We start from the raw sequence: 25,403 nt of genomic DNA on the forward strand, positions 1-25,403 counted from the left end.
TCACAGTGCCTCTATAGAACGGTGCGGAATCATTGGCATATGGTATAAGACCTACTTCTATTTCTGCCACCGACAACACTGCAAATATATTTCAACTGCTTTATGGAGACTCGGTAAAATGGACAAGCACAAGTGTAATTGCGGACATCACATAGCAAGAAGAAACACTAAAATTACTGATGAAGATAAGATAAATTTGAAATGTCTAGAGTCTGATGAAGGAGTTCGTGTTTGACAAACCTGTCTCAAAGATTTACTAATTTACTCACTAATTGACTCACTAATTTACCAACAGTGATCATCAAAATGTCAGACAAATAGGAGAATGAATTGGAGGAGCATGACGGAGTTTTGCTAATCACCATAAGCTTTCAGTCAAAATTTTGTTGCGTGTTGACAAAAAGGTGAATTGGTAATGCACGATTCTCACTTAATTTTAGAATGTGGCATGAATCGCTGAAAGTTACAGGAAACAGATACATGCTGAAAGTATAAATAAGATAGCAGATGGATAGAATAGAGTACGAAAAGATGGTCCCAATGCTGGGGAAAAGAGGGAAGAAATTGCAGGTATGTAACATTAAAAATGGAATGACTTGACGATATACAAAAAGGTGAGTTGAGAAAGAATGACGCATAGATTAGAAATAAATGTCTTAAAAAGGTAAATCAACTAAGTGATTTCATGTGATGATAATGAGCAATAAAATATGGTTTATTTATAGAAACTATATAGGAGTAAGTACTCCTCCTATCAATTTTATTGCTTGGTAAGATTGATAAACTACAAATTATCTAGTCGTACTTAAGTGAGAAATGCACTTAAACAACAAAGTATAGCCTAGTACTCAAAGTTGTATCAGTAATTGCCATTGTTCCCTGACCTATACATATATATATATATATATATATATATATATATATATATATATATATATATATATATATATATATATATATATGTATATATATGTATACATATAATGTATATATGTATATAGAATATATGTATATAGAATAATATGTATTCTATATGTATGTATTCTATATGTATTCTGTATGTATTCTATATGTATATAGAATAATAATACCGGTAATATATATATGTATACATATAGAAGCATATATATATGTATACGTATATATAGCATTTTGGCTATAGAAGCCAAAAGGCGAATAGTTAAGTGATACAATTGCATAGGTACAATACAATAGCAAAAACTTAGAGGAATGCCTGCATGATGACAATAGTTTGTTACGTTTATTAAGAGTGCCTAGTGTATATATGTAAATGCCTATATATTAAGTTTTTGTCTTTTTGTTAAACCATGTATACAGCTACAGCGATTAAAATCCAGCATTATATCATTCACACGGCACTGAACTTGGTCTCGGGACTTCCAGATCTAGAGGCGGCAAACTTAGCCATTTAGCCACATGGCATACAATGGATTCATTGGGCAAACAGTCATTACATTGGTTAAGATACTCATGCTTAAGGCCTTGCTTGGGGGTAGCAACTAGTACTGTTGACCATTACACGTAACAATTGCTAAGCTGGCTCAAAATGGGAGTATTTTTTAAGTAATGATCTAGCTTTCCAGGTTATTTACTCAAATTCATTAGGTAATTATTCTATCACCCTTCGGCTAGTCTGTATACAAATCTCAAAGTTTGTCATCACCTGTCGTCGTCTGTTCAGATGTCTGTCTGTCCAGTTATAGCTATTAAAATCTTGGATTGAAAAGCTCGCTTGGTGGTGGATTCGAGTTCACAGAGATTGCAACGAAAGAAATACAATGATTGTTCTCTCGGTTCAGCATTCTTTGTGTTTCGTAAAAGTTTGATACTGCGTGAGTGAATTGAAAATTAGTGAAAAACGAAAGCGAAAATTTATCGTACATTTTAGCGTTTAATATAATATTTACTATGAACTTTAAATCATTATACCTATATATAAATACTTATATAACTTCAACTCATTAGCCATGGGTCCGAAGATTAATAACAAGGTTAGAAGAAGTAGCACCCATAACCATAATCATAAGCAGATCATCTATACATATATATACAAATCTCAAAGTTTGTTGTCTTCTGTCGTCCTCCGATCAGATGTCTGCCTGTACATTTATAGCTATTAAAATCTTGGAATGAAAAGCTCGCTTGGTGGTGGATTCGAGTTCACAGAGATTGCAACGACGAGTTTCTAACCACGCATTTAACCACTGAGCTACACAGTCCTTGAAATTCTATCGATCTTATTATATATCGTATACCCTTTTCTCGACTGCACACGCTGAAAGAGATATTAATTGATACATTGCGCCCCTGCGTTACGATGCCCCTGTTATAAAATATTTTTTGCTCAACTCCATAAAACTTTATGTCCTTGCCATACTAGGGCGAATTTGTTTTCCACCATACGATATCAACAATAATTTCTCTCAAAATTTAAATTTGGTGATTGTTGTACTGATTACGACGAAATAAAAAAAAGGTCGATGTGCTATTTTGCCGCTATCTCAGCTCAACGGTCTCCGTTATAGTAAAAACGGATTTGCAAAGAGATAAGTGATAAAATTTTAGTTCAAAGTTTGAAGTTTACTAAAATACGTACTAAAAATTCCTTCAAATACATGTATGTGTTTGGTAAGCTAAATTAATTTAAATTAGATTCAGCATTTATGTTACACGCCTGTCTCGAAGGTAAAAGCTCTGCACGCAGTACATTGTAATGTTATATTTTCTTGCAGATCACAACCACAAAACGCCCTAAAGTTATTATAGGTAACTATAGTTACTAAGGTCAACATATTGTTTTTATACTAATCTTTAATGATGATGATTTTGATGATTTTTACCAGGAGGTGATTGCATCAGATAGTTGGCATGGGTTTTATACCACTCGATACGTTTATACGATATTTTCGCCTTATGATGCTAACATTAAAACGAACCAAAATCATGTAATTGTATACCAAATAATTTCTCATGGTAGTCGTATCAAAACAGACTATATTTAGCTATTACTTGCCAATGCTTTTACATTTAAACACCTTCACAGTTTTATTTTGTCTCCTAATTTATTGCAACAAAACACTTCCTTCGTGATATAAAATTTAAAAGTTACAGTCGTTTGAAAACCTTTACAGTTGTTTTATTTTTTCTCTTAATTCCTTTGAATTTTACAAAAAACACTTTTTTCATGATATAAAATTCAAAAGTTAGAATAGTAAATGTTGTATATGTTGAACAAAAATAAATTTTTTGTCGAAAGACTTTTTAATTACCCAGGCAATGACGGGCATTCAACTACTATATCTGTATATGGGTCTTTCCATAGAACTCGCCCACAATGTGTGACATTGAGGTCAAAATCTCAAATCACTCCTACACTAGATCTAGCATTACTCTTAGGAAGCCTAACTATTTAAATTTTGTAAACAAAACAGTTATTTGCTACTTTGTTTTTTTAAATTTCGCAGTATATTGGTGTTTTTACAACAGGTCAACGACAGGTTGCCGATGTAACAGGGGACACCATATACTTTTTTATCAAACAAAAAGACACAAGCTTAATCATCTTTCACCTGCTTTAATACTTTGGTAATAAGGTTACAAGGCCATAAGAACAGTTAACTATGGAGTGCAAACAATATATTTTACATAAAACAATTGCCTGTCTTACCATACATACAGGTTGCCGATGTAACAGAGACACAAGGGGACACCATTTCCCGGTTACACTGGCAATATTGCCAAATGATAACACTGTCATTAATTTGACCCAATATTCCTTCCAACATAAAATAATAGTGATCATACATGTTTATATCTTTTGATTCCAGTTATTTAGGTTAGACTGGAATCAAAAGAATAAACATGGGATCAATTTGACCCAATGTTCCTTCCAACATAAAATAATAGTGAGCATACATGTATATATTTTGATTCCAGTTATTTAGGTTAGTTATCCTTAATACAGGTTGCCGATGTAACAGGGACACCAGGTGACGCGGTGTTCCTGTTACATGGTACCATCGGCAGAGTGAATTCAATTTCACAGATGACAAGACAACGAATTTTCAAAATAAAACAATGCTTCCTTTGAGTATATTATCTTACATTTCAGACCCCAATGCTTTCATGTCACACTTTTTGCGACAAAAACTGTCGGGGACACCACATAATAATGCTTTTTATATCAATAAGTGTTGGTTGTTGGAAGTCGTACTTTGTGCCAATTTATGTTTGGATTGGTGCTATCCAAGCAAACACTGATCCATTATGACACTGTATTTACTTTGTGATAATTTAAACGTGAAACATTTGATTTGTTTAATCTCGCTTTGTGGGCGAGTTCTATGAAAAGACCCATATCTATATATGAATCTCAGTGTCTATGTAACTGTGATTCAGTCTGTCCAGCTATAGCTGTTGAAATCTTGGAATGAAAAATCCCTAACACAGAAGATTTGATCTCGGAACCTCCCTTTAACCAGACAATAAGATAATCAATTGAGCTACGCAAGATGCATTGGATTCATTGGGCGATATGAGTAGTTATCTAGGTAAAAATACACATAGCACTCTGCATTACGTTACGACGCAACATCAGTAAAGCTTGCTGTCATGGCTCTTATTAGTAATTTAGCAATATGGATACAAGCTTGCTCAAATTATCCATTGACAATGTGCCAGGCTAATAACAAGTGGCAGGAGCTGTCATTACCTCGCATTGTTTATAAGCTGATTTTAATACCTGGGCAACGCTAGGTAGCACAACTAGTATATACATACAGTGGTGTGCATAAACTTGGAATCACCAGTTAAATCTTCAAATATGTATGTTTATATGCTGTTGTCTAAGAAATTCTTTGGAGTTAAGCGCCTCAACCCCATCAATATATATATCATTTGAAAGGGAAAATTCTGAAGAACAAGATGATGCCAAATATTCGAAAATATTCTCAGATTTTTATCGCTGGGGGTAGTAGATCTACCGAAAGGCAGACTTATTGCAGGCTATGAATTTTGTTAGTGAAAATTGATAAAATAGGATGCAAACAAACTCTTTTATACAAATTGGTGGCCCTGAAAAGGGCCGTTGGGTTATTGTTGGTCTTCAGAAGGACTGGTAAGGTGTCTTGAGCTGAGCATTAGTATTTTATTGACCAGCCCTTGTTCTTGATCACCATCTGACACCGTCGAGGCATGCTGTTTACCAACTTTCTTAGCTCTTCAGGAGTGATGATGTGATGCCAAGCGTGAATAATCTTCTCTATGAGCTCCCGTTTTGTCTTTGGTTTATCTTTGCTGACTATCACACCAAAACGCTGCCAAAGATTTTCAATGGGATTCAGGTCAGGGCTTTGTGCTGGCCAGTCTATTACCCTCACATTACTTCTGGTCATCCACTCCTTGACTCTCTTGGCACGGTGGCAGGGTGCATTGTCATCCTGGCAGTACCAGGGTTGGTCGTTGCTGGTGAACAGGCTCCGAGCACTTGGAAGCATGACATCTTCCATGGTCTTGATGTATTTGTCTCCATTCATCATGCCTTCACAAATGGAGAGTCTTCCCACACCAAAAGCTGTCATGCAACCCCATACCATGACTCCAGTAGGGTGCTTGATTAATATAAATCACTCAGAAATGATTGTGTTAAATCAATCAATGCATTGTTTGAAAGCACATCTTCTGCTGATCAGATTGATATATAATATCTAGCATGGCATCATAATTGGCACGAAAATAAAAAGCAAATGGAAGATCCATTCGATATAGAGTGAACAAAACAATGTGATTCCAAGTTTATGCACACCACTGTATATAAATTAAAGTGTTTGCTTGTCATTTTTATGGCCAGTTAATAGAAATTGGTTAAAATACGTCAACATATCATTGGTGACTACTAGCACGCTTGCGGTCCAATGTGTCAAGAAAGATCATTATATGCACAATCATAAAGTGCCAAAAAGTGGCAAGGTGGTTGCATGGTTTGTTTAGTGATATCCCATCCGAGCATCCAAATGTATGGGTTCAATTCCTGCAAGGTGCCATCGTTTTTACTAATGCTCTCCGCTGGCCTTGGACAGAAGGAAGGAAAAACATGACTCAAATGATAACAAATGTTTTGAATCTTGAGCAAATGTGTAGCATAAGTGAAGAATGTTTTTCAACAATTTGTTTTAGTTATGACTCAATCATTCAAATATTTGAATAATGCATTGTACGGACACACACAGAAATAAACAAACACCTTCATTCAAAAGTTAGAACGGTAAATGTATATGTTGATTAAAAATAAATTTTCTATGCAAAAACCTTTTGTATTAGCCGTGTAACACCTGGCATTCGTCTAGTTTTGAATTATTATGAGCAGTTGGTCCAAATATGGTCTGAACTAATTGACAGATAAAATGTAGTAACATATGACATTTTCATATCGTCCAAAGCGGACATGGACGATCAGGAAAGTCACTTTAAACCAAGCATAAAATTTTGCTTGTCAAGGAATAAGTGAACAAATTTCTATGATAAACTACATGTGGCTAGCTCTGCTGCTTAGACATGAGTTATCCAGAACAACTAAGTCAACATCTAGGAGATTCGTCAGTTGTATACTTTGGACAGAACAGTTTACCTTTTACAGCACCCGAGTGTATGCAAGTCACAAATTCTGTTCTTACATGTAATTGGACAATTCCTTGCTTTGTTACTTGGCTTGCTCAGCATTTGGTTTTAAAACTTCATTAAAAATGTTATTTCATAGGTAATATAAAGTTTCCTTAATTAGAGGCTCTCATGTTTCAATTATTATTGAATAATTCTATTGGTAAACTTCAACATTTCAATCCTGTTGACACATTACATGAGAAGCTTTAGATTTAGACCAACCTACAGATCATAGCTTAGAGTTGGTACATAAAGATAAGGAGCTTCAGAAATTTGTGAGGTTGCAAAACCAAAAATCAAGAGCGACGGGTAAATAAAGAAGACAGACCATCAACCATGTAAGAGAAAGAATGAAATACTGAGTAGACTAAACATTATTTAGAGTGGCTGAACATTATTTACTTTTGGCTTACTTTTGGCTTACACAACGTAGCTAACACTAGTGACCATATTTTGTCCAATTTCTATTAGGTTTCTATCCAAGTTCAAATAATGTGGTTAGATTTTGTCATTTTGTATATTAAAATTGAAGCTATCGAAAATACTGAAAAACTCAGAGCAGGCTTTATGTGTAGGGTTGTAAGTGATTGTATGCGGTGAATCTTATGAGAATCACTTACAAATTTGCTCTGAAGAGGGTCTTTGTCCCAACTTCTGTTCATACACAAAAATGTCTAATGCTTTGCTTTATCGCTAAGCTTTTTTGTTATTTGCTTTAGAGCTTATTAATAACAGCACCTTCATTAACCTGAGGCATTCTTGATTATGTTAAGTTTTTAAAATTATTCAACAGCTATTTATAGAAGGCTTTAATCCAAAAGTTAATTTGAGGTTTTCGGCTTAAACACCGCAGCAAACTAAATCAAGATCTTTTTAAAGAACATTGTGAGAATATCCTGGCATAAATATCGTGTCTACTTTCAGCTCATTAGCCATGTCATCAAATTACAGTACATTCACGAGAACTGATCAATACTCAACTGAACCGACAGAAATGTTAATGCTTCTTGTAAAGGGATGCGCCTTTCTGAACATAATAAATAGATTCAGTTACATCAGATATATAATCACATAACTCTGAACAATTTGTTATGATGTCAGAATCTTAAAATAAAATTAACTACTACAAAAAAATGATTTCTCTAGAGCTTGCCATTATTTAACTAGACTTGTTTTATTGGTCAGTTTGACATACTAAGGGTCTGTCGTTTTGAGGACATATAAGCAGATCATTTGTTTTAAAAATTTTAGCTAATTAGTAAATATTTTACTCTATTTGTTTCTAAACGAGCACCCATCTATTTACCCTAGTCTTTAGGAAATAACTATTAGAAGAGCAATTGGCAGTCCAGTTTGCAGCTAAATGTAGCTGTAATGCATGAAGGCCAACGTAATATGCCAGAAACTGAGTATAAAGCAATAATTATAAAACACAGGCGTTCTACAAGAAATAAAATACTGATCTGCTGCTGCTTAACCTATCCAAACAGAAGGCCACAAAAGAATCTTAATTTCATCGTTAGTATTCTTAGACAGGTTTAAAGAAGCACCCGATTAAATAACTATTAACCAGAGTATTAACCCTATTTTATTTAATTTAAAGCCGACTTGATATGCTAAAATGTTTGAACGATCCGTTTCAATGCACTACTTTAGTACTATCTCGCCGCGACTATCCAACTCCATGACTGCACTGTTGATCGTCAATTAGTTTAAAATGAGGTAAGCTTAGATTGGTAAATGTTATACTTACAGCATCCATATGCTAAAACAAAAATAAAGCCATAAATCGTCTTGGTGTACATTCTTGAAAACTAAAAAGAATCAGTAAACGCTGCGCTAGCACTGTAAAAATAATTCTCTCATAAAACATCCACGCCCGACGGGAATTCGAATCGTTTCTGCAGACTGACCAATCAGGACAAGCAAGAAAGCTATTGACATGACAACCGAGTACTCGCTAGTGCTTTTTAGTAGGAAATCTTACTGCGCAATCTAACGCTCTATGTAACACTTCGACTCGGGTTGCGTATTTGCTACGCTAGTTACGCTTGCGATAGCTTCCGTATCAATATGGCAAAAGAAGATCCATACTTTGTAGTCAGAGAGTAGGTATTTCCAATTAGTTTGAACATATTGGTTGTTGTCACTTGCCTTTTGTTATAATTTTGTTGTATTATGACTTAAGTGTTTTGGGTCCTTTTTAAAACTTGATTTCAGACGGTTCATTATTACTTAAGTGTAAGCCACGGTATTTTAAATTAATCTGGAACTATCGTGATGTAAAATATCTCTATCTCTATGCTAACTATTTGCATTTAGGATTAGCGATATAAGATTTAAGATATAATAAGATTTTAGCAACTATGAAATCATGTGAATCAACACGTTTGTTTCAAAATGCTTGCTGTATATAATTCAGACCTGCCAACCCAAGAGTGGGGCAATGCGTGAGATTTGGTTTTGGGGCAATTGATGTATCAATGATAGTATATATAAAATTGTGGAAATTGGGGCAAAAATTTCATGCATTTTCATTTTTTCTTTGGGGTGATTGCGTGAGTCTCACGCCCAATGCGTGAGAGTTGGCAGGTATGTGTATATTTCCATTTAGATGAACAAGCGCATTATCAACTTGAATGTGTTCAGGATGAATATCTCTAAACATTGGCATGTCCGTGGACCAATTTCTAGTAACCCAGTAAACTTCAATAGCGTGTTTTTCTATTGTTACCCATGTTTAAAAGAACTCCATTGAATGTTTTATTTAGGGTACAATAACACCTTCCATAGACATACTTTATAGTGAGGTTTTAGCAGAAGGGGCTTCTTCAAAAAGTACTGGTGGTATTTGTTGGTTTCTGTGTCTAAGATTTTTTACTGAATCAATCCGGTCACCATCTAGATTGACCGGCTCAAAAAATCTCTCAAAATAATTTACTGATTGGGGATCTACTGGAGTGAACACCGAACCTGTTACTCCACCAAAGCTATGAATTGGGGGAGCTTTGTCACTTGTCAAATTCCTGATAGTAGTCCAGACACTAGCATCACCCGTACTTCCATAATCAACAAAACTATTACTAGCACTTTTATCACTTTTACTCTCAGGTTCTGATGCAAAATCGCCCTAGTCACAATCTGAACCAGAATCATCATCACTATTTGTTCTGTCTACTAACTCTAAGATGTTATCATCATCAGCTGATATCATCCGATTAACCCTAGTACTAACAGTACGACTACTTGCAACATTAGAAGAACGTCGGTAATTTCGTTTAGAGGCTGCCATGACAGTAAAAAATCTGTTGCGCCTTAGGAAAACATTCAGAAAGCAGAAGCAAGCTAGAAACAAAATATTAAATTTTATTTACATAAGTTTTATTTTCTAATTTTTCGTTAGTTTAGTCTTGTTGAAACCAATCATTTTTTCTCAAAACAGTGTTTTTTTGGTTGCTAACAGAGACCAATCTATTGTAGTTTACTATTGGTGAGAAATTAAACCAAAAGATGGCAATAAGCTAACTAGAGATCACTTTCTAAAAACGATCATGTGGTGACATAACAGTCGCTCTGCCCATTGTTGTCATTCTCGCTAAATGACAATCATCGCAATACCTGCAAAAGGGTTAATTTGTATTAGTGGTACAGTCTGATTTTATTTCTACAGCTAATTGGTTGCAAGAGGTATTATAATTTAATGGTAGACTGGTACAGTACTGAAATAATCACTACTAGTGCTTCAGTGGTTACTCATAGCATTTAAGCCAGTACAGTAATACTTCAACTTACGAGTGCTCCAACGTACGAGAAACTGGAGATACGAGCCAGCTTTTAAGCAAGTTTTAGCACTAACATACGAGCCATGTTTGAGATACGAGCACGTGAGTCAGTTGCTAAGTATGCCGGAGATGTTTTATGAGAACAGCATCACTTTGTATTTTTCAACTGCTCAGGTTATACTTTTGTACCGTGTTTTTTGTGCGCGATTTTCAGTGCAGAATTATGTGAATTAAAAGTACTGTGCGTAGACTGAAAGTTTGCCAGTAAAATGAAAGATGAAATGCAGAGAAAAAGCAAATGATAACAATTATTAAATGGAAAATTATTGATAAAATATGCGAAATGTGTATGCGTGATTGAGCTAGCTCAGCAATATGACAGAAATACATCCACAATTATAAAACAGAAGGATTATATTCATGGCATTTATTTAGTTTGCAAAATGACTAACCATAGTTTCTAAACGGCCCAGCGATCTTCACGAACGCTGATGGAGAGACTGCTAAGGTATTGGATAAAAGATCAACAATTGGCCGGTGACAGCGTAACTGAACGACGCTATGTGAAAAGGCCTGTGCTATCTATCAAAACTATAAACATTCGGACAAGTTGGCTAGTGGTCGTACATTAACCGTTTGTGAACACCTGTGTTCGTCCTAATGGCAACATGTTGAATGGGCGACAAAGGCAAACGTCCTTAGATAGGTTTATCTTAAAACGGCCGGCTAGTCGTGAAAGCGAAACAAAGGAAAAATTAGCTAATTAGCGAGAAACTTAAAACTATGAACGCCGAAGAAATTTTAATTACGTTAAGTTGAAAATGAAAGTTTGCTTTTAGGTTTGCCTCTAAGTTTGTCTTTTAAGACTCTGATAAAATCCAAATTTATTAAAGTCAACTGTTGTAATGAAGAACAACTCTCTATAACTCCCTAGGATATCTCCCTCTCTGGCAAATGCTAGTGTTAGCTGCTGTTGTATGTATTTAATTTTACATTTTAATTAATCACATTTTCTTGCATTATTTTTTATTTGTTGCTTTTTAAAAACTTGTGGTAAGTTAGGACAATAACCAACATGTTCTTTCTGTTACAATATCTTGTTTTGAGTGTTTTATTTGCATTTATTAGAGTATAGAAACCAATCAATATATATTTAATTGTTCTATATATAAATAAATTGCACCAACATGCGAGTAAATTGACATACGAGCTCAGTCTCGGAACGCATTAAGCTCGTAAGTCGAAGTATGACTGTATTTACGACAGTAGATAAATTAGTAGGACCTGTTGTTGATGATATTGAAGCATTTACTTCTGAATATTAAGCTTATTGTTGCCTTTTGACTATTATATTATTATATATATTATATTATGGGTTTTGTTGGTTCCAGTGATGTCATTGATTCAATTGGGAAAGTTGAGATTCTGCTTCAGACATACAGAATACGCAAAGCAGAAAAAGGTTCAGAGCATGCATCAGAGGTTGGAAGAGAGCTAAGGAATTCTATTAGAAGTATTGAGTGGGACCTTGAGGATCTACAAGTAGGATTATTATTTATCAGTGTATTTCATCATTCTAACACTTATCAACAATTTAAATGAAATTAAACCGCTGCATACAATTTTCCTTTAATCCAGGACCTGCTGTATCCAAGACTACTAATCCTACTCCTACTAATCCTCCTATCCAGGACTACTTAATCCAGGACTACTGTATGTTAGATCAGATGTTTCTATGAGAATACACTGTTATTGGTGTTTTGCCACCGAAACCTACGATCTCTCTAATGAATACTGTCAATAGTTGAATTATATAAGCAATCACCACAGTCTCCACTAAATGGAGGAAAAAAACTCTTCCATACACCCTAGTATATTTGCTTTGGTACTACCGAGGAATATTTTTCATGTGTTCTCGAACATACCGCCGTTTCGAGATAGGATTGAAATTTGCAAGTGTCGAAGGATGGAAGGAAATCGCTGATTTAGTAATGATTTGCTATTTATGTAATTGCTCACAATAAAATCTGCAACTGGATCAATATATTTACATTATTTGTTTCCTTTGCATTATAAAAGTAGCAATTTTATGAAAAATTACTGACACAACCCTTTTACCATCTTTAAAACATTCGCAGAGCCATTGTTATATTCCGAGCTGAGTGAAATCAGACAATATAAATGATTCTTAGATGGTCTCATAACAAAATGGCTCTTCGAACTGGGAGTTGAACTCCCAACTTGGTGGGAGGTCAACTACCAGTTTTACTGGAGTTCAACTCCAATACCCAACGGGGTTTGACAGTTGGGTATTGGACTATCCTTGGCGCCCGACCCTGTGTTTCGATTGTGATCTCAAGTGATCAACTCAAGCAATCAACTCCCAACTTCTTTGAAGTTGAAACACTGTATTTAAACCCTCTTTAAACACATCTTTAAATCCACTGTATTTGTATACAGTTTCAGCAAGACAGTCTATTTTAAATATCCAAGACTACCAAAATCATTTGAAGAATGATGATTCTTTTTTATATATGAGATTGAAATAGTTGTGACTTGGGAGCTTTTCAGTGAGGTTGTGTTGTTCTCTACTGGATGTTGTAGGAAACAGTTGCCATTGTGGAAAGAGCGCCTCACAAGTACAACCTAACACCAGCTGAGGTAGCTGACAGACGGAAGTTTATTGCAGATGTTAAGCACAAGTTATCTGTGGTGAAACAAGGGTTTGAATCAGCTGGAACTAATGCTAACAAGATTCATAAACCAAATACAGAGAAACAGGTCTCTACAGCAATACTAGGTTATGGTAGATGCTTTATGCAAACAGGGTGTAACATTCTTTTTTATCTTTGAAAGAATATATTTGGTGTTGCCTAATTATTTAATGTATAAAATCAGTCAAATTTACTACTATTTATTATGATAATTTTGGGAAAAAAATTGGTACTTTCTCTCTATGTTATACGTAGGTTGTGACCTTATACTGAATAGGTTTTCATTGATGTGTTTAGTTTGTTCATGAACTGCACTGTTTTGTCTTATGACAAAGTCATGTCTTTTCAGAGGTACACATATGTTACTGAAATTTAAACTCTGGGCTCGGCACACAGTTTTAAGTTTCAAACTATGTGTTATGACTAGGCGATAATCTGCTGTTAGATTTCAGCGCATTGTTGATGAAATCAATCTATTATTGCCACAAATTTGATATAAACTTAGAAATTCTAGGAATTTCTACAATACAAACTACAATGTGAGCTAGTGTAACGTCATTCAAGGATTGGAGAAGTTTTACAAAAACTCTATTGCTAGTGGATTTTTTGCCTAAAATGCAAAAAAGGTTGTGAGTACATTAGGATAAACAACTCTCGGTAAATTTGTACTTTACATTTTTAGTCAACATTTCAAACGCAATAGCTCTTTGGCACCATTTGCTCCCTTTTATCACCGATCTTGGCTCGCAAGCAACTACAAGTAGCTTTTGCATCTAAACTCTGAATAAAACTTATTTTTCTAGAATTTGGGTTTATTAGGTTTGTTTTGCGCGACTGCAATAGTTTTCAGCTTTGAGTGAAGCTACCTTCAATATGATCATTTTATATTTTGTTTTTTTCCAGACTTCTTTCTATGATTTCATCACAGTTGTACTTGACCTTTGCTCTTTTATCCAAACTTCAAGTCTGATATAAAAAGTTATAGCGAAAAAAGATAATATTATCTTTTTTGTATTGACAAAAATTGGTGAAGTTTTATTGTCTTCTGGAAGGTAAATCTCAGCTCATTATTCGAAATAGAATAAAACCAAGCTAATTGGATTTTTTAATGTTGGATTGAACTGATTGGCTGTTGTAGAAGATTAATATAATGAAAGTTGAATAAATATGAACTTCATCATTAAAATTATGATAAAGCTGATTGCCGTCAATGAAGGAAAGAATGAAATAGTGATTTGCTCATCAAACAGTGTGGCAAAGTGTATCAAATGTGTGACTCAATCTTTTACAGTGACGCCTGGAGGACTGGCGAGTAGGGATATAGCAACTTAAATGATGTTGTGGAGTGTGTTTGACCTTGAGCACGCATTTTTCACACATAAACTCTAGATAAGTGTTTAGCTCTGCCATGTTTGCCATATTCAACAACTCAGTATAGGATTCTATCCATGGGTATATGACACGGATGCAGAGGCTTTGATGCCTCTCTAGTTAGACATTAGACACGAGCAGTTCGATTTAATATCTGTTGTCTGGTAAATTTAGGACGAATCATCAACCGTTTTCTAAATTGAAATATTGATCAAGTTTTTTTGTAAAATCTCCTGGGTGTTCTACTAGTGTGCTCACTACTCTAAAAGAAAAGGTTTTCTGTTTTCATACTCTGCTAAAACTACATTTAGGTTTGATATCATTTCATTGACTCACTTTGCTTTGATATTAATTAATTGAGCATTTTGCTGCTGCCTCTCTAGCAAATCATGATCTATCTGTTGCTAAAATCAAGCTTTTCTCGTGCTTTTCATGTGCAAAAAGTAGAAACTTTGTTTTCAGTACACAGTCTGTGTAATGGTTCAACATGTTTTATTTGAATGATAACGAAAAGTTTATAAAAAATCTATTATTAATTTTGTGTATTTTGCGTTTTACCGCTGCTAATTTAGAAAACCATACATTTATCCAACAAAAAATCAAGGTTTCTCATATTTTGCTCTGCTAAAAGTTGGAAAGTGTACATTTTAGTCTGCATAATGGTTCAACGTGTTTCATTTGAATGATACTACGAAATTCATAGAAATCATATGATGCCGCTGTTAAAATTGATTGCCTTTATCAATAACACTGCCTGATGTCAACAGCATCGAATCTACTTTGGAGAGTGGGAATTGATTAACTGGAGATTCTCTTTATTTAAGCAACAAAATGTCTCATCTCATTGATGTCAAAGCTAGTTAGGCTACACGTGGAGTTAGCCACATAGGGGGAAGAATTGGAAAACTTTTCAAATAATTTCAAAACTTTAATTCAGTTATAAACCTATAAACTAAGTAACATGTAAAGCTCTTTTCTTTGCTTTAGTCACTTCTGTCAGCAAGTGCGGACACAGCACATGCACCCCAGTATTCCACCGCCAGCTCAGCGGCAAGTTCTAATGCTCACTTTATTGAGGAAACCAAACAGCAGCAGGAGGTAGGTGCTACAAGCTAACTTTGTTAGCTAGTTAAGTGGTGCTGCAATTGGTTGTATATTGCTGCAATTGGTTGTATTTGCTGCAATTGGTTGTATATTGCTGCAATTGGTTGTATATTGCTGCAATTGGTTGTATATCGAGTTTATGAGGAAATGGTTAGCTGCAGTTCTTCTGAAAGGATGGTAGGATAATGTTGTGCGACCTAATTAGCTAGTCAGGCATGATATAATTGGTCAATGAGGCATAATATGTTTGGTCGGTTTAACAAGTGATAAGTGGCCAGCTTTGAATTTGTTTTTCATGCTGTGCCAAAATTTATTAGTGTTTCAAAGCCAAGAACCAGCTATCTCTATGTATATCTATCTAGCATTACACTAGTGCAGCCTGAGGAATGCAAACGCATGAAACTGCCAGTAGCTGGAGAAACAATAAATAACATTTAAACTTTTCTATACCTTCTTAAAAGCTCCATTAATTTGTTGAGCACTTCTTTTAGTTAGTGTAATTTTGATCATTATAATAACTTATCTATCATATGTATGTACCTGTGTACATAATATGTATGCACCTATGTACCTAAAAATGTACTGCGATAGTGTAAACAGAAATCACAGAAACTTTTCAACTTTTGGTTTGTGTGTATTGGTATGTACAAACTCCACTTAAGAACATGCACTTTGTTAGCCACATCATTTTACTATTATTTAATCCAGTAAAGCTAAAGCAGTCATTGATAAATGTTTTGTTATACGATGTCTTCATATGAGTGTTACAAAGTTGTTAATGGGTTCTTGGTCAATGCACAAGGGGAACTGAACCGGTCAACAAAAAAGAAAAACTCTGTAAAACACAATGTGAAACATAATGTGAAACACAATGTACAACACAATGTAAAACACAATGTACAACACAATGTACAATACAATTTAAAACACAATGTAAAACACAATGTACAACACAATTTACAACACAATTTAAAACACAATGTACAACACAATTTAAAACAATGTACAATACAATATAAACCACAATGTACAACACAATGTAAAATACAATGTAAAACACAATGTAAAATACCATGTAGAACACAATGGCAAAAGTAAAACCGTAGTCAATACAATAAAAGAGATACATGTAAATGTATCAGTTTCTTTCAGATAAAGTAGTATTTTGGGGCTAGATAAATTCTACATTAGTCTACATACGAGGAAAAGTGCAGCTTTGTTCCGTGTGTCAATCATTTGGTTTCGACTCAGGTTATTCATACAGTTATGAAACAGTTTGAATGTTATAAATACTTACAGAGTGAACTTTACGAATTCCATGAATTCTTATTATTTATTAGCATGATAGAAGCCATTTAAATACATCTTTTTACATCAAATGAGTTCACAATGTTGGTGGATGTGTTAGGAAGTTGCAACCTAAATATTAAATCATAAATGCCACGTGCAACTCTTATCGTTTTTTCTAGGTAAATCAAACACGCCGATTCCGATTTTGTACTCAAAATAAAGATTGGCCCACTAACTTTCAAATTCATGAAGGCTTTTGTACAGCATTTCAATATCGGTCTCGAAAACAACACAATCGGCACAACAAGCTCCGCCCATAAATATGTGACGTATGCTAGCTTTTTAGGAACAGAAGTTGGGGATGTTTAATCAGATTTAGAATAATAGAGACGGGTGTCTTAAAACCCATTATTATCTAAATTCAGCCTTCAAAATAATCTGTCTTTCATGAAAGGTAGATAAACTATTTAAATTTCCTCGTAGCTTGTTACAGGATGTTTAATAGGCTGAACGCCAAGAACAATGAGCTCAAAAAATGCAATTTTATTACAAGCTAGCATTGTTACTATGCTTTTTTGAACTCATTTTTTTCGGCGTTGAGTTTATTAAACATTCTGTAACAAGCTACAAGCAATTATAAATAGTCTATTTACTTTTCATAAAAGACTGAAATTTTTTTGAAGGCTGAATTTAGATAATAATGGGTTTTTTGACCCCCATCTCTATCATTCTAAATCGAACTAAACATCTCCAACTTCTGTTCCTAAAAAGCTAGCATACGTTACATATTTATGGACGGAGCTTGTTGTGTTGATTGTGTTGTTTTTTGAGACCGATGTTGAAACGCTGTAAAAAGCCTTCATGACTTTGAAAGTTAGTGGACCAATCTTTATTTTGAGTACAAAATTGGAATCAGTGTGTATGATTTACCTAGAAAAAACAATAAAAGTTGTACGTGGCAGTTATGGTTTAGGTACCGTGTATACTCCCAGATAATTCCTACTTTTTGTAACAAAGACTTCCCAATAATTAGGCATGTGACTTTTCCACTGAGCTGATGTTCCTAGAAATTCCCAAAATGACAATGTCCCAGTACATTATTCCTATTTCATTTTTCCAAGTGATGCTACCAATGGCTTGTGAGGAGAGCCTTATACCTCTTTGCTAGTTCATGGCCCCATTTCTATTATCTGCACGCATGAAACATTTACATTGTGTAATATAATGTCATATCATGAAGTATAGTTTATAGGCCTATGAATAAAGTTTTTTATTTATAAGCTTTTATCAGACTTACCAGTAGAAGGTATTCGAAAATTCTGAATAACTTGGATAGTATCTGCTGAAAAAGAATTTGCTAAAGGTGGGGCACTGAACAGATATTAATTTAATTGTAAACTGGGTAAAAGAAGCTTGCAATAATATTTTTCAAGTGAAGTTTTGAAATAAGTTTGGATTTCTAATATTTTCATGTTGGAATAGAATTTAGGATGAATTTCAGATAATTTTTATCAGAATGAACAATGTAGTTCTACCCTCAGATAATAATGCGACGTATCCACGGGTCGACCACATATACCCGCTTCGATAATGGTAAATTAGTGGTGTTAGCTACGAATAAGAGAATATATACAGTAGTTTAAATCAGTAATTTTTTCCTGTTTAATAAAACAAATCTGAACTTACTGAAGTGATAAGAACTTAATTTCTAGTGGCAGTGTAGCAAAAGGTACCCCCTACTATCTGGCAGCAAGAGACCTAAAGGGATCAGTTAATTCTTCATATTATTGGTTTATATTCTAGTGAGGGCAGTTGATTGGTCAGTATTATTTTCCTTACTCTTAATTTGTGCTTGGATCATTCTATTCTGTTGTATTAACGTGTCTATCATGTTATTTCTTGGTGGTTTGTTTGGTTAGAGTATTTCAATATTATAAGTGTGAGTACTTTTTATGAATGCTAACAATATTAATTCTCGAAAGTGTCCAATTCAGAATCAAGTAACATAAGGACCTTTTTAATGCATAAAACATCTTCATTTCTAATTTACCATTTGATAATCAGAAAACGCCAAGATCCTTGTCAATGTCGAGTATGCAGGAACTTTAATTATATTATTTACTTTTTTAAAACTTTTCCATAATATTCCAGTGGTCTTTTGATTATGGAATTTTTACAAATATTCAAGGAGAAAATTATCAATTTTATGTCATTATAAACCTAATCTCACTTTGATTGCAGAGTCAATCACTTTACCACGTTCACTCTCAGACATTCCGCACAATTTATGGTTGTAGTTTAACAGCCAATAGGTTTTAAGGATTGTCTCATTAGTAAATATTTTTCTTCCCTTCCTACCAGAACATCTGTTACAGCATTCATTTAGTGTACATAATCGTAGGCCCTAAATATTCAGTAGCTGACTGGATGTTGTAATATGGAGCAGTTGACACAAAGTTGTAATATTCAATATTTGACAGGAAATTGCAATATTCAGTAGCTGACAGAAAGTTGTAATAGTCCGTAGCAGACAGGAAGTTGTAATATTCCATAGCAGACAGGAAGTTGTAATATTCAGTAATTGACAGGAAGTTGTAATATTCAGTAGTTGACAGGAAGTTGTAATATCCATTTACTGTGGATAGAATCATAGTAATAACTGACTGAGTAACAACAGCAGTTAAGGATCTTGTAGAACTTTAAGTCACTTCATTCATTATATAAAGCCTTTATGCCGGCTCGCTTTAGTACCTATGCAAAAAACATTGATTACCGATTACAGAATTAACAGGTCCATCCAAATTTTTTCCACAACAAATTTATGATACAGTCATACCTCGATGTACGAGCTTAATGCATTCTGGGACTGAGCTCCTATGTCAATTTTCTCGCGTCGCTATGCAATATATTCTATGTAAAATAATTAAGTACAAATTAATCGGTTCCCGTACTATGAAAAACCACCGGAAGACAATGAAAAAATGTGCTTTTAACAAAGTGACAAATTCCTATTTAGTGGTTATAATCTGCAAAAAAATGTAGCGTTATTATGTACACTGCTGTATGGAGTTCTTACCTTCGAGACAGGCATAGTGACTAACGGCGGTGTGAGAGAGACTTCACAGCAATGCGTTCTGTACACTAGATTTTTGTCATGCTAAGTAATGTGCAACATAGACTTTGAATTTAATTTAAATGAATTTAGCTTGCTAAACACACACTCTAAGGTAAGTTTTAATCTTACTTAACTTACAGTGAGTTTAATTTTGTGTTCATCTTAATTTTGTATTATCTGTGTCAGGCTTTGCACTGTTCGCCTCGCTTTCACTATAAAAGTTAGCCATAATTTTTAAAACTTTTTTAAACTGATTCAACGAGAAAGACCGAGTAATGCTGTTCTCGAAAATGGCCTCTCACATGTTTGGCCATTTAGTGGCCATCAGGAACTGGCTCGTATCTCAATGGCTTCTCATAACTCAATACAGAAACTTGCTCGAAATTCTGCTCATATCTCGACTTTATCATGTTTAAGCAGTTGTGCGTGGCGAGTTATGACTGTATTGGGTTATTATTATTATTATTTCACCACAAGAAAACAGACCAGTAAGTTTACCTTACACTCAAAATTCACAACAAAATATCGAAGTTTCCAAATTTTTATGGACGAAAATTTTTTTTAACGTAGTCCTAAATGAATTTCTGTAGCTCATGCTAGTAAAATTCTACAAAAGGTTTCTGTCAATCTTAATTATGTCTGTTTTGTGATATTTGGTTAGAGAATAGGGTCCGCCTTTTTGTCAAACTGCAGAAAATGATAGTTTTTTTCAGCCAGTTTTTCTAAACAAAAATAGTAAATATGTTTCCATATTTAAATCCATAGCTAATTGTGCAGAATTGTCTGCTGACATCAAAAAACTTTACACATAAGCTTTAGAACAAAAAAATCTAGTTTTTAAATAAAAAAATACTGAGTATACATCTGCCAAAAAAGTTTGGACTAAAATTAATTACGTCAGAACAAGCGAAAGAGTTGTTCTATCTCACTGATTGTGTAGATCATAAACCTATTAATTATATATAAGTATAGTTAATAGGTCTATGGTGTAGATATTTGTGAAAACATAACTTATTAATGGTTATCTCTAGCTGATGATACGAGCACAGGATGAGCAGATAGACAATATCGGTGCTAGTGTAACAGTGCTTAAGAACTTGAGTACAACCATTGGTACGGAGCTTGAGGAACAGTCTGGGTGGGTCTTACCTCTCTCTTTATTTACAAAATGCTATTTATTTGAGGCTAATGCAATAACCATAGCATTATCTTCATGAGTATTGTTATCTTGTTTGTTTGCTAAAATTTTGAAAACCGTTGTTTCTCAAGCTACTATTGACTTTTGTTCCAAAGGTAAGAATTTGATCAGTTGCTAGGTAACAAGCTCACGGTACGCGCTCTATTAAATGGCACTGGAAGTCTAGGGTTTTTTCAACTGTATTTAAAATAAAGGTTTTACTGAATTTATTTAGCTGTTTCCAATATTGCATGCTTTATAGCGGGCATAGCAAGACTTGTATATATTTTTATTTTATTATTTATTGGTTAGATGAAGCAAAAAGAGTTGTTTCAAAATTAATGTTATGTCAGCATTTTGTATCCGAATTGAAAACATTAATGCTGCCCAAAGAGCTTTTCACATCAAATTTATGTTTTGTCCCCTCTTGCCACTCATTTCTGACAGTTGCTATGGTCAGAATAGTCATGCAATTATTATATATATAATTCTTATATTCATAATTATTATATATATATATATATAGTTACTATATATACAGTTATTATATATATAGTTATTATATGTATAGTTGTTATATATACATGTATATATAGTTATTATATATCCATTTTAACAGTGGCGACTACTAATAACTATAGCGGCAACGCCATTTTAAGTTGCTGGTTTTAATACCCCTTGAGAAAACATTAGTTACGTTATGATTATTGGTCTGCAAAACTGTTCATTCCAAGATTTTTTAAACTCGATGCCTATTCCAGAATTCTATTTGCTATAATTTGTTTTATGCAAATTGGCTCAACAAGTTGTAATGCAGTTGTCTGCGTTTCTGCAGTTGAAAGCCTTCCTATTGTGATGCAGTCCTCCAATATATGTACATCGGTACTGCAAATCAATAAAGAGGCTGAATGTAAAAACATTGATGGTCTCTATCAGGGATATGATGGCATTTGTTTAGTACTCTGCATGAGCCATTGTTAACAAAATGCTAATCTCTTTTCTTAGATAATTCAATCAAACACTATTGATTTTTGGACTGTGAATAGATTCTTTAAAAAGACTTGAAAAATATTAACAGCAATATTTTGTTACGATGTGGGAGAACATCCTTGTAATTTGACTTCCAGCCATCAAACGCTGCCAACGTGTTTTTGTAAAAGCCCACAAACTCACTGATGGAGTATTGTTATACACTGTTGAAGGTGATGCAAAAGGGAGTGCACCCATGTCTATCAATGCAATTATTTCGTGTTGCTTAACCGCTTCACAGCAAAATTCAGCTGCCAGATTATTTGGGATCATTGTACATATGGTTGAGATGTTGCCATAAACATTGATAGCAAAGTTATGCATACACTATTAAACTACTTGTAGCTGTTTTGTAAGCTATATCCAAAAATTTCATCTAGCTTACAAAAATTCATCTGTCAGATTTAGTTTATGGATATAAAATACGTTTTTGCATAACACCGTGTTACCAAATCGTTTCACGTAATCAGGGTTCTGTACTCTCAACAGTTGTTTATCTGTAGACGTTTCATGCTCACCAAAATTTGCTGCGGCAATTGTAGTTGACGAGCATCCCGAGGACTAGAGATTAGTTTTTCTAGGGAGTTTCTGTGTCGAACAGCAACATGGCAATTTCAAAGTACACATAAATGTACATTCATAACAATGCCACATAATTCATAGACAGCATCCTTGGCAGGTTAATTTAGTCAGTGTGTGTTCTGGTATAATACATAGGAGCACGTGGTTCAAAAAGCCTCACAAGAAACCTCAGAAAACTTCAATGTGATTATGTTATAGTATTAGTGCCAAAAAGGTTAGCCAAAATCCTTGACATTTATCAAGGGCACGATTGGTTCAAAAGTTTCTGATGCCTATTTTTGTTTCTGTCTCATGTGGAGGGTGAGAATGACTTTAAATTAATTTCTGATACTCTGGTCATAAACTGATAATTTCCTTGTTCGAATAACAATGACCTGTTATTCTAAATAAACCCTTTTTTCCACAATCAATATTCTTGACATAGTTTTAAAACAATCTGAGAGATTAGATGAACTTACTCTTTTTCAACTCCAGGCTTCTCGATGATTTTGGTCATGAGATGGAGGAGACAGGTAGCAGAATGGATAATACTATGAAAAAAATTGCTAAAGTAACCAAGATGTCTAATGGTGAGTAACTAATGTTTTTAATAGAGCACAATTAAAATGTCTAATGGTGAATGTTTAATATTGAGTAACTAATATGTCTAATAATGAGTAACTAAGATGTATAATAGGGAGTAACTAATATGTCTAATAGTGAGTAACTAAGATTTCTAATAGTGGGTAACTAAGATGTCTAATAGGGAGTAACTAAGATGTCTAGTAGGAGGCAACTAAGGTGTTTAATAGGGAGCAACTAAGATGTCTAATAGGGAGTAACTAATATGTCTAATAATGAGTAACTAATATGTCTAATAGTGAGTAACTAAGGTGTCTAATAATGAGTACTAAGATGTGTAATAGTGAGTGACTAAGATGTCTAATAGCGGATTACTAAGATGTCTAATAGTGAGTAACTAAGATGTTTAATAGGGAGTAACTAAGATGTCTAGTAGTGAGTAACTAAGGTGTCTATTAGGGACTAACTAAGATGTCTAATAGGGAGTAACTAAGATGTCTAATAGGGAGTAACTAAGATGTCTAATAGTGAGTAACCAAAAGATTTAATAGTAAGTAGCTAAGATATTTGATGGCGAACTACTTAGATGTTTACTATCGTAAGATTAAGTTCTCTCTAATGATCAGTGACTACAATGTCAATTAGTGAATGACTAAGATGATCAATGCTGAGTGACTACGATGCCTAATGATAAACGATAAAAATGTCAAGAGTGAAACGGTGAAATATTTAATAGTGAGTTATTAATATATCTATTGGTGCATGACTAAGTTCTCTAAAATTCAAGACTAAAACATGTAACAATGCTTGACCAACATATCATGTATGTCTCGTCCTGAGTGACTAACCTGTCAATTGGTGAACCCCTAATAGGTTTTATCATAAGTAATTAGGATGCGATATGTAACTGAGGAGGTGAATTACACAAATAGTTCACCAACTAATGATGTCATTTTTCAAAGGAAGATATTAGCGGTATCACAGCACTGACGCAAAGGAATCTCTCAAGCAAGTTTGTTGTTTTTGTTACAGATAGACGACAGTGGTGTGCTATCGGTGTCCTCATAGTCATTCTCCTAATACTTATTATACTTTTGTCCGTGCTGTGATCTCCATCTTATGGATAACTCTGTGGATAGCTCTATGGGTTTGATAAGGATATGTACAGTTATTAATTCATGGGAAACCTGTGATTGTTATTATTCATGTTCATTCATCAGCTGGTTGAGCCTGTGGAACAAGGCTCTGTTAATGGTGTACTGGTTGGGAATATAAAGTTTTACATTGCAAATTTGTTATAGCATAAGCCTTGGCATTATCTTGTCTTCAACAGATTATTTATTTTTATTCTTTGTTATTATATTTTGTTATTTGGCAGAATGACCAATGTTTAAGTTCATTTAACTTTTGGAACTAAGGTCGTATCGAGACTGTTAAATTTTTTTGAAGGCGTTTACTGGCAGTATATAGTCTTTGTATATTGGGTCCAGACTATGCTGTATAGCCTTGTTTGTATTGGCATGCCACTCCCTTATATTTGAGGCTTTGTTGTTTTTACTGAGCCCCTCATTTTATTTTATGCATGTTTATGCGAGGGTAAACTGACTAGCTGACATTGTTGGTGCTTGTCAAGGGAATTGACTAGTAATACAAGTTAAGAGACCACATCAACAGGATCCCTTCCTATCAGCAGTGCATCACCTATTTGCTGGCTGTACACAGAGCCTACGCCAACATTATATATACTGTTAGCACAATGTATTAGCATAATTTAAATATAGCATTGTTGTTTTATAGTACAAGTTTAGCTATGTGCTGAAATAAATTTTAACTTAGCCTGTGATTCTATGATTGTTTGGAAGATGAAACTAGGTTGTAGCTAGGTTACGTTGATTCTTTTCGGGTTGCAATTCGCCGCCTGTACCATGGCTTCAAACTGGCACTAGATTAAAATTATACATGATATTTACTGTTCTCACAACGTAGTAGCAGTATAGTTT

The 25,403-nt window shown here is 34.2% G+C and overlaps 1 protein-coding gene across 1 annotated transcript; it reads left to right on the forward strand.

Moving 5' to 3' along the window:
• The first annotated feature begins 8,750 nt into the window (after positions 1 to 8,750).
• Positions 8,751 to 25,070, forward strand: LOC137399771 (syntaxin-6-like). Its single transcript, XM_068085990.1, has 7 exons — positions 8,751 to 8,786; positions 11,852 to 12,002; positions 13,065 to 13,241; positions 15,533 to 15,643; positions 21,086 to 21,192; positions 23,317 to 23,411; positions 24,436 to 25,070. Exons 1-7 carry the CDS (start codon positions 8,752 to 8,754, stop codon positions 24,510 to 24,512), a joined length of 753 nt encoding a protein of 250 aa, XP_067942091.1. The 5' UTR covers position 8,751; the 3' UTR covers positions 24,513 to 25,070.
• Positions 25,071 to 25,403: the final 333 nt, after the last annotated feature.

Source organism: Watersipora subatra, chromosome 7 (genome assembly GCF_963576615.1).
Source record: "Watersipora subatra chromosome 7, tzWatSuba1.1, whole genome shotgun sequence".
NCBI classification, from domain to species: Eukaryota; Metazoa; Bryozoa; class Gymnolaemata; order Cheilostomatida; family Watersiporidae; genus Watersipora; species Watersipora subatra.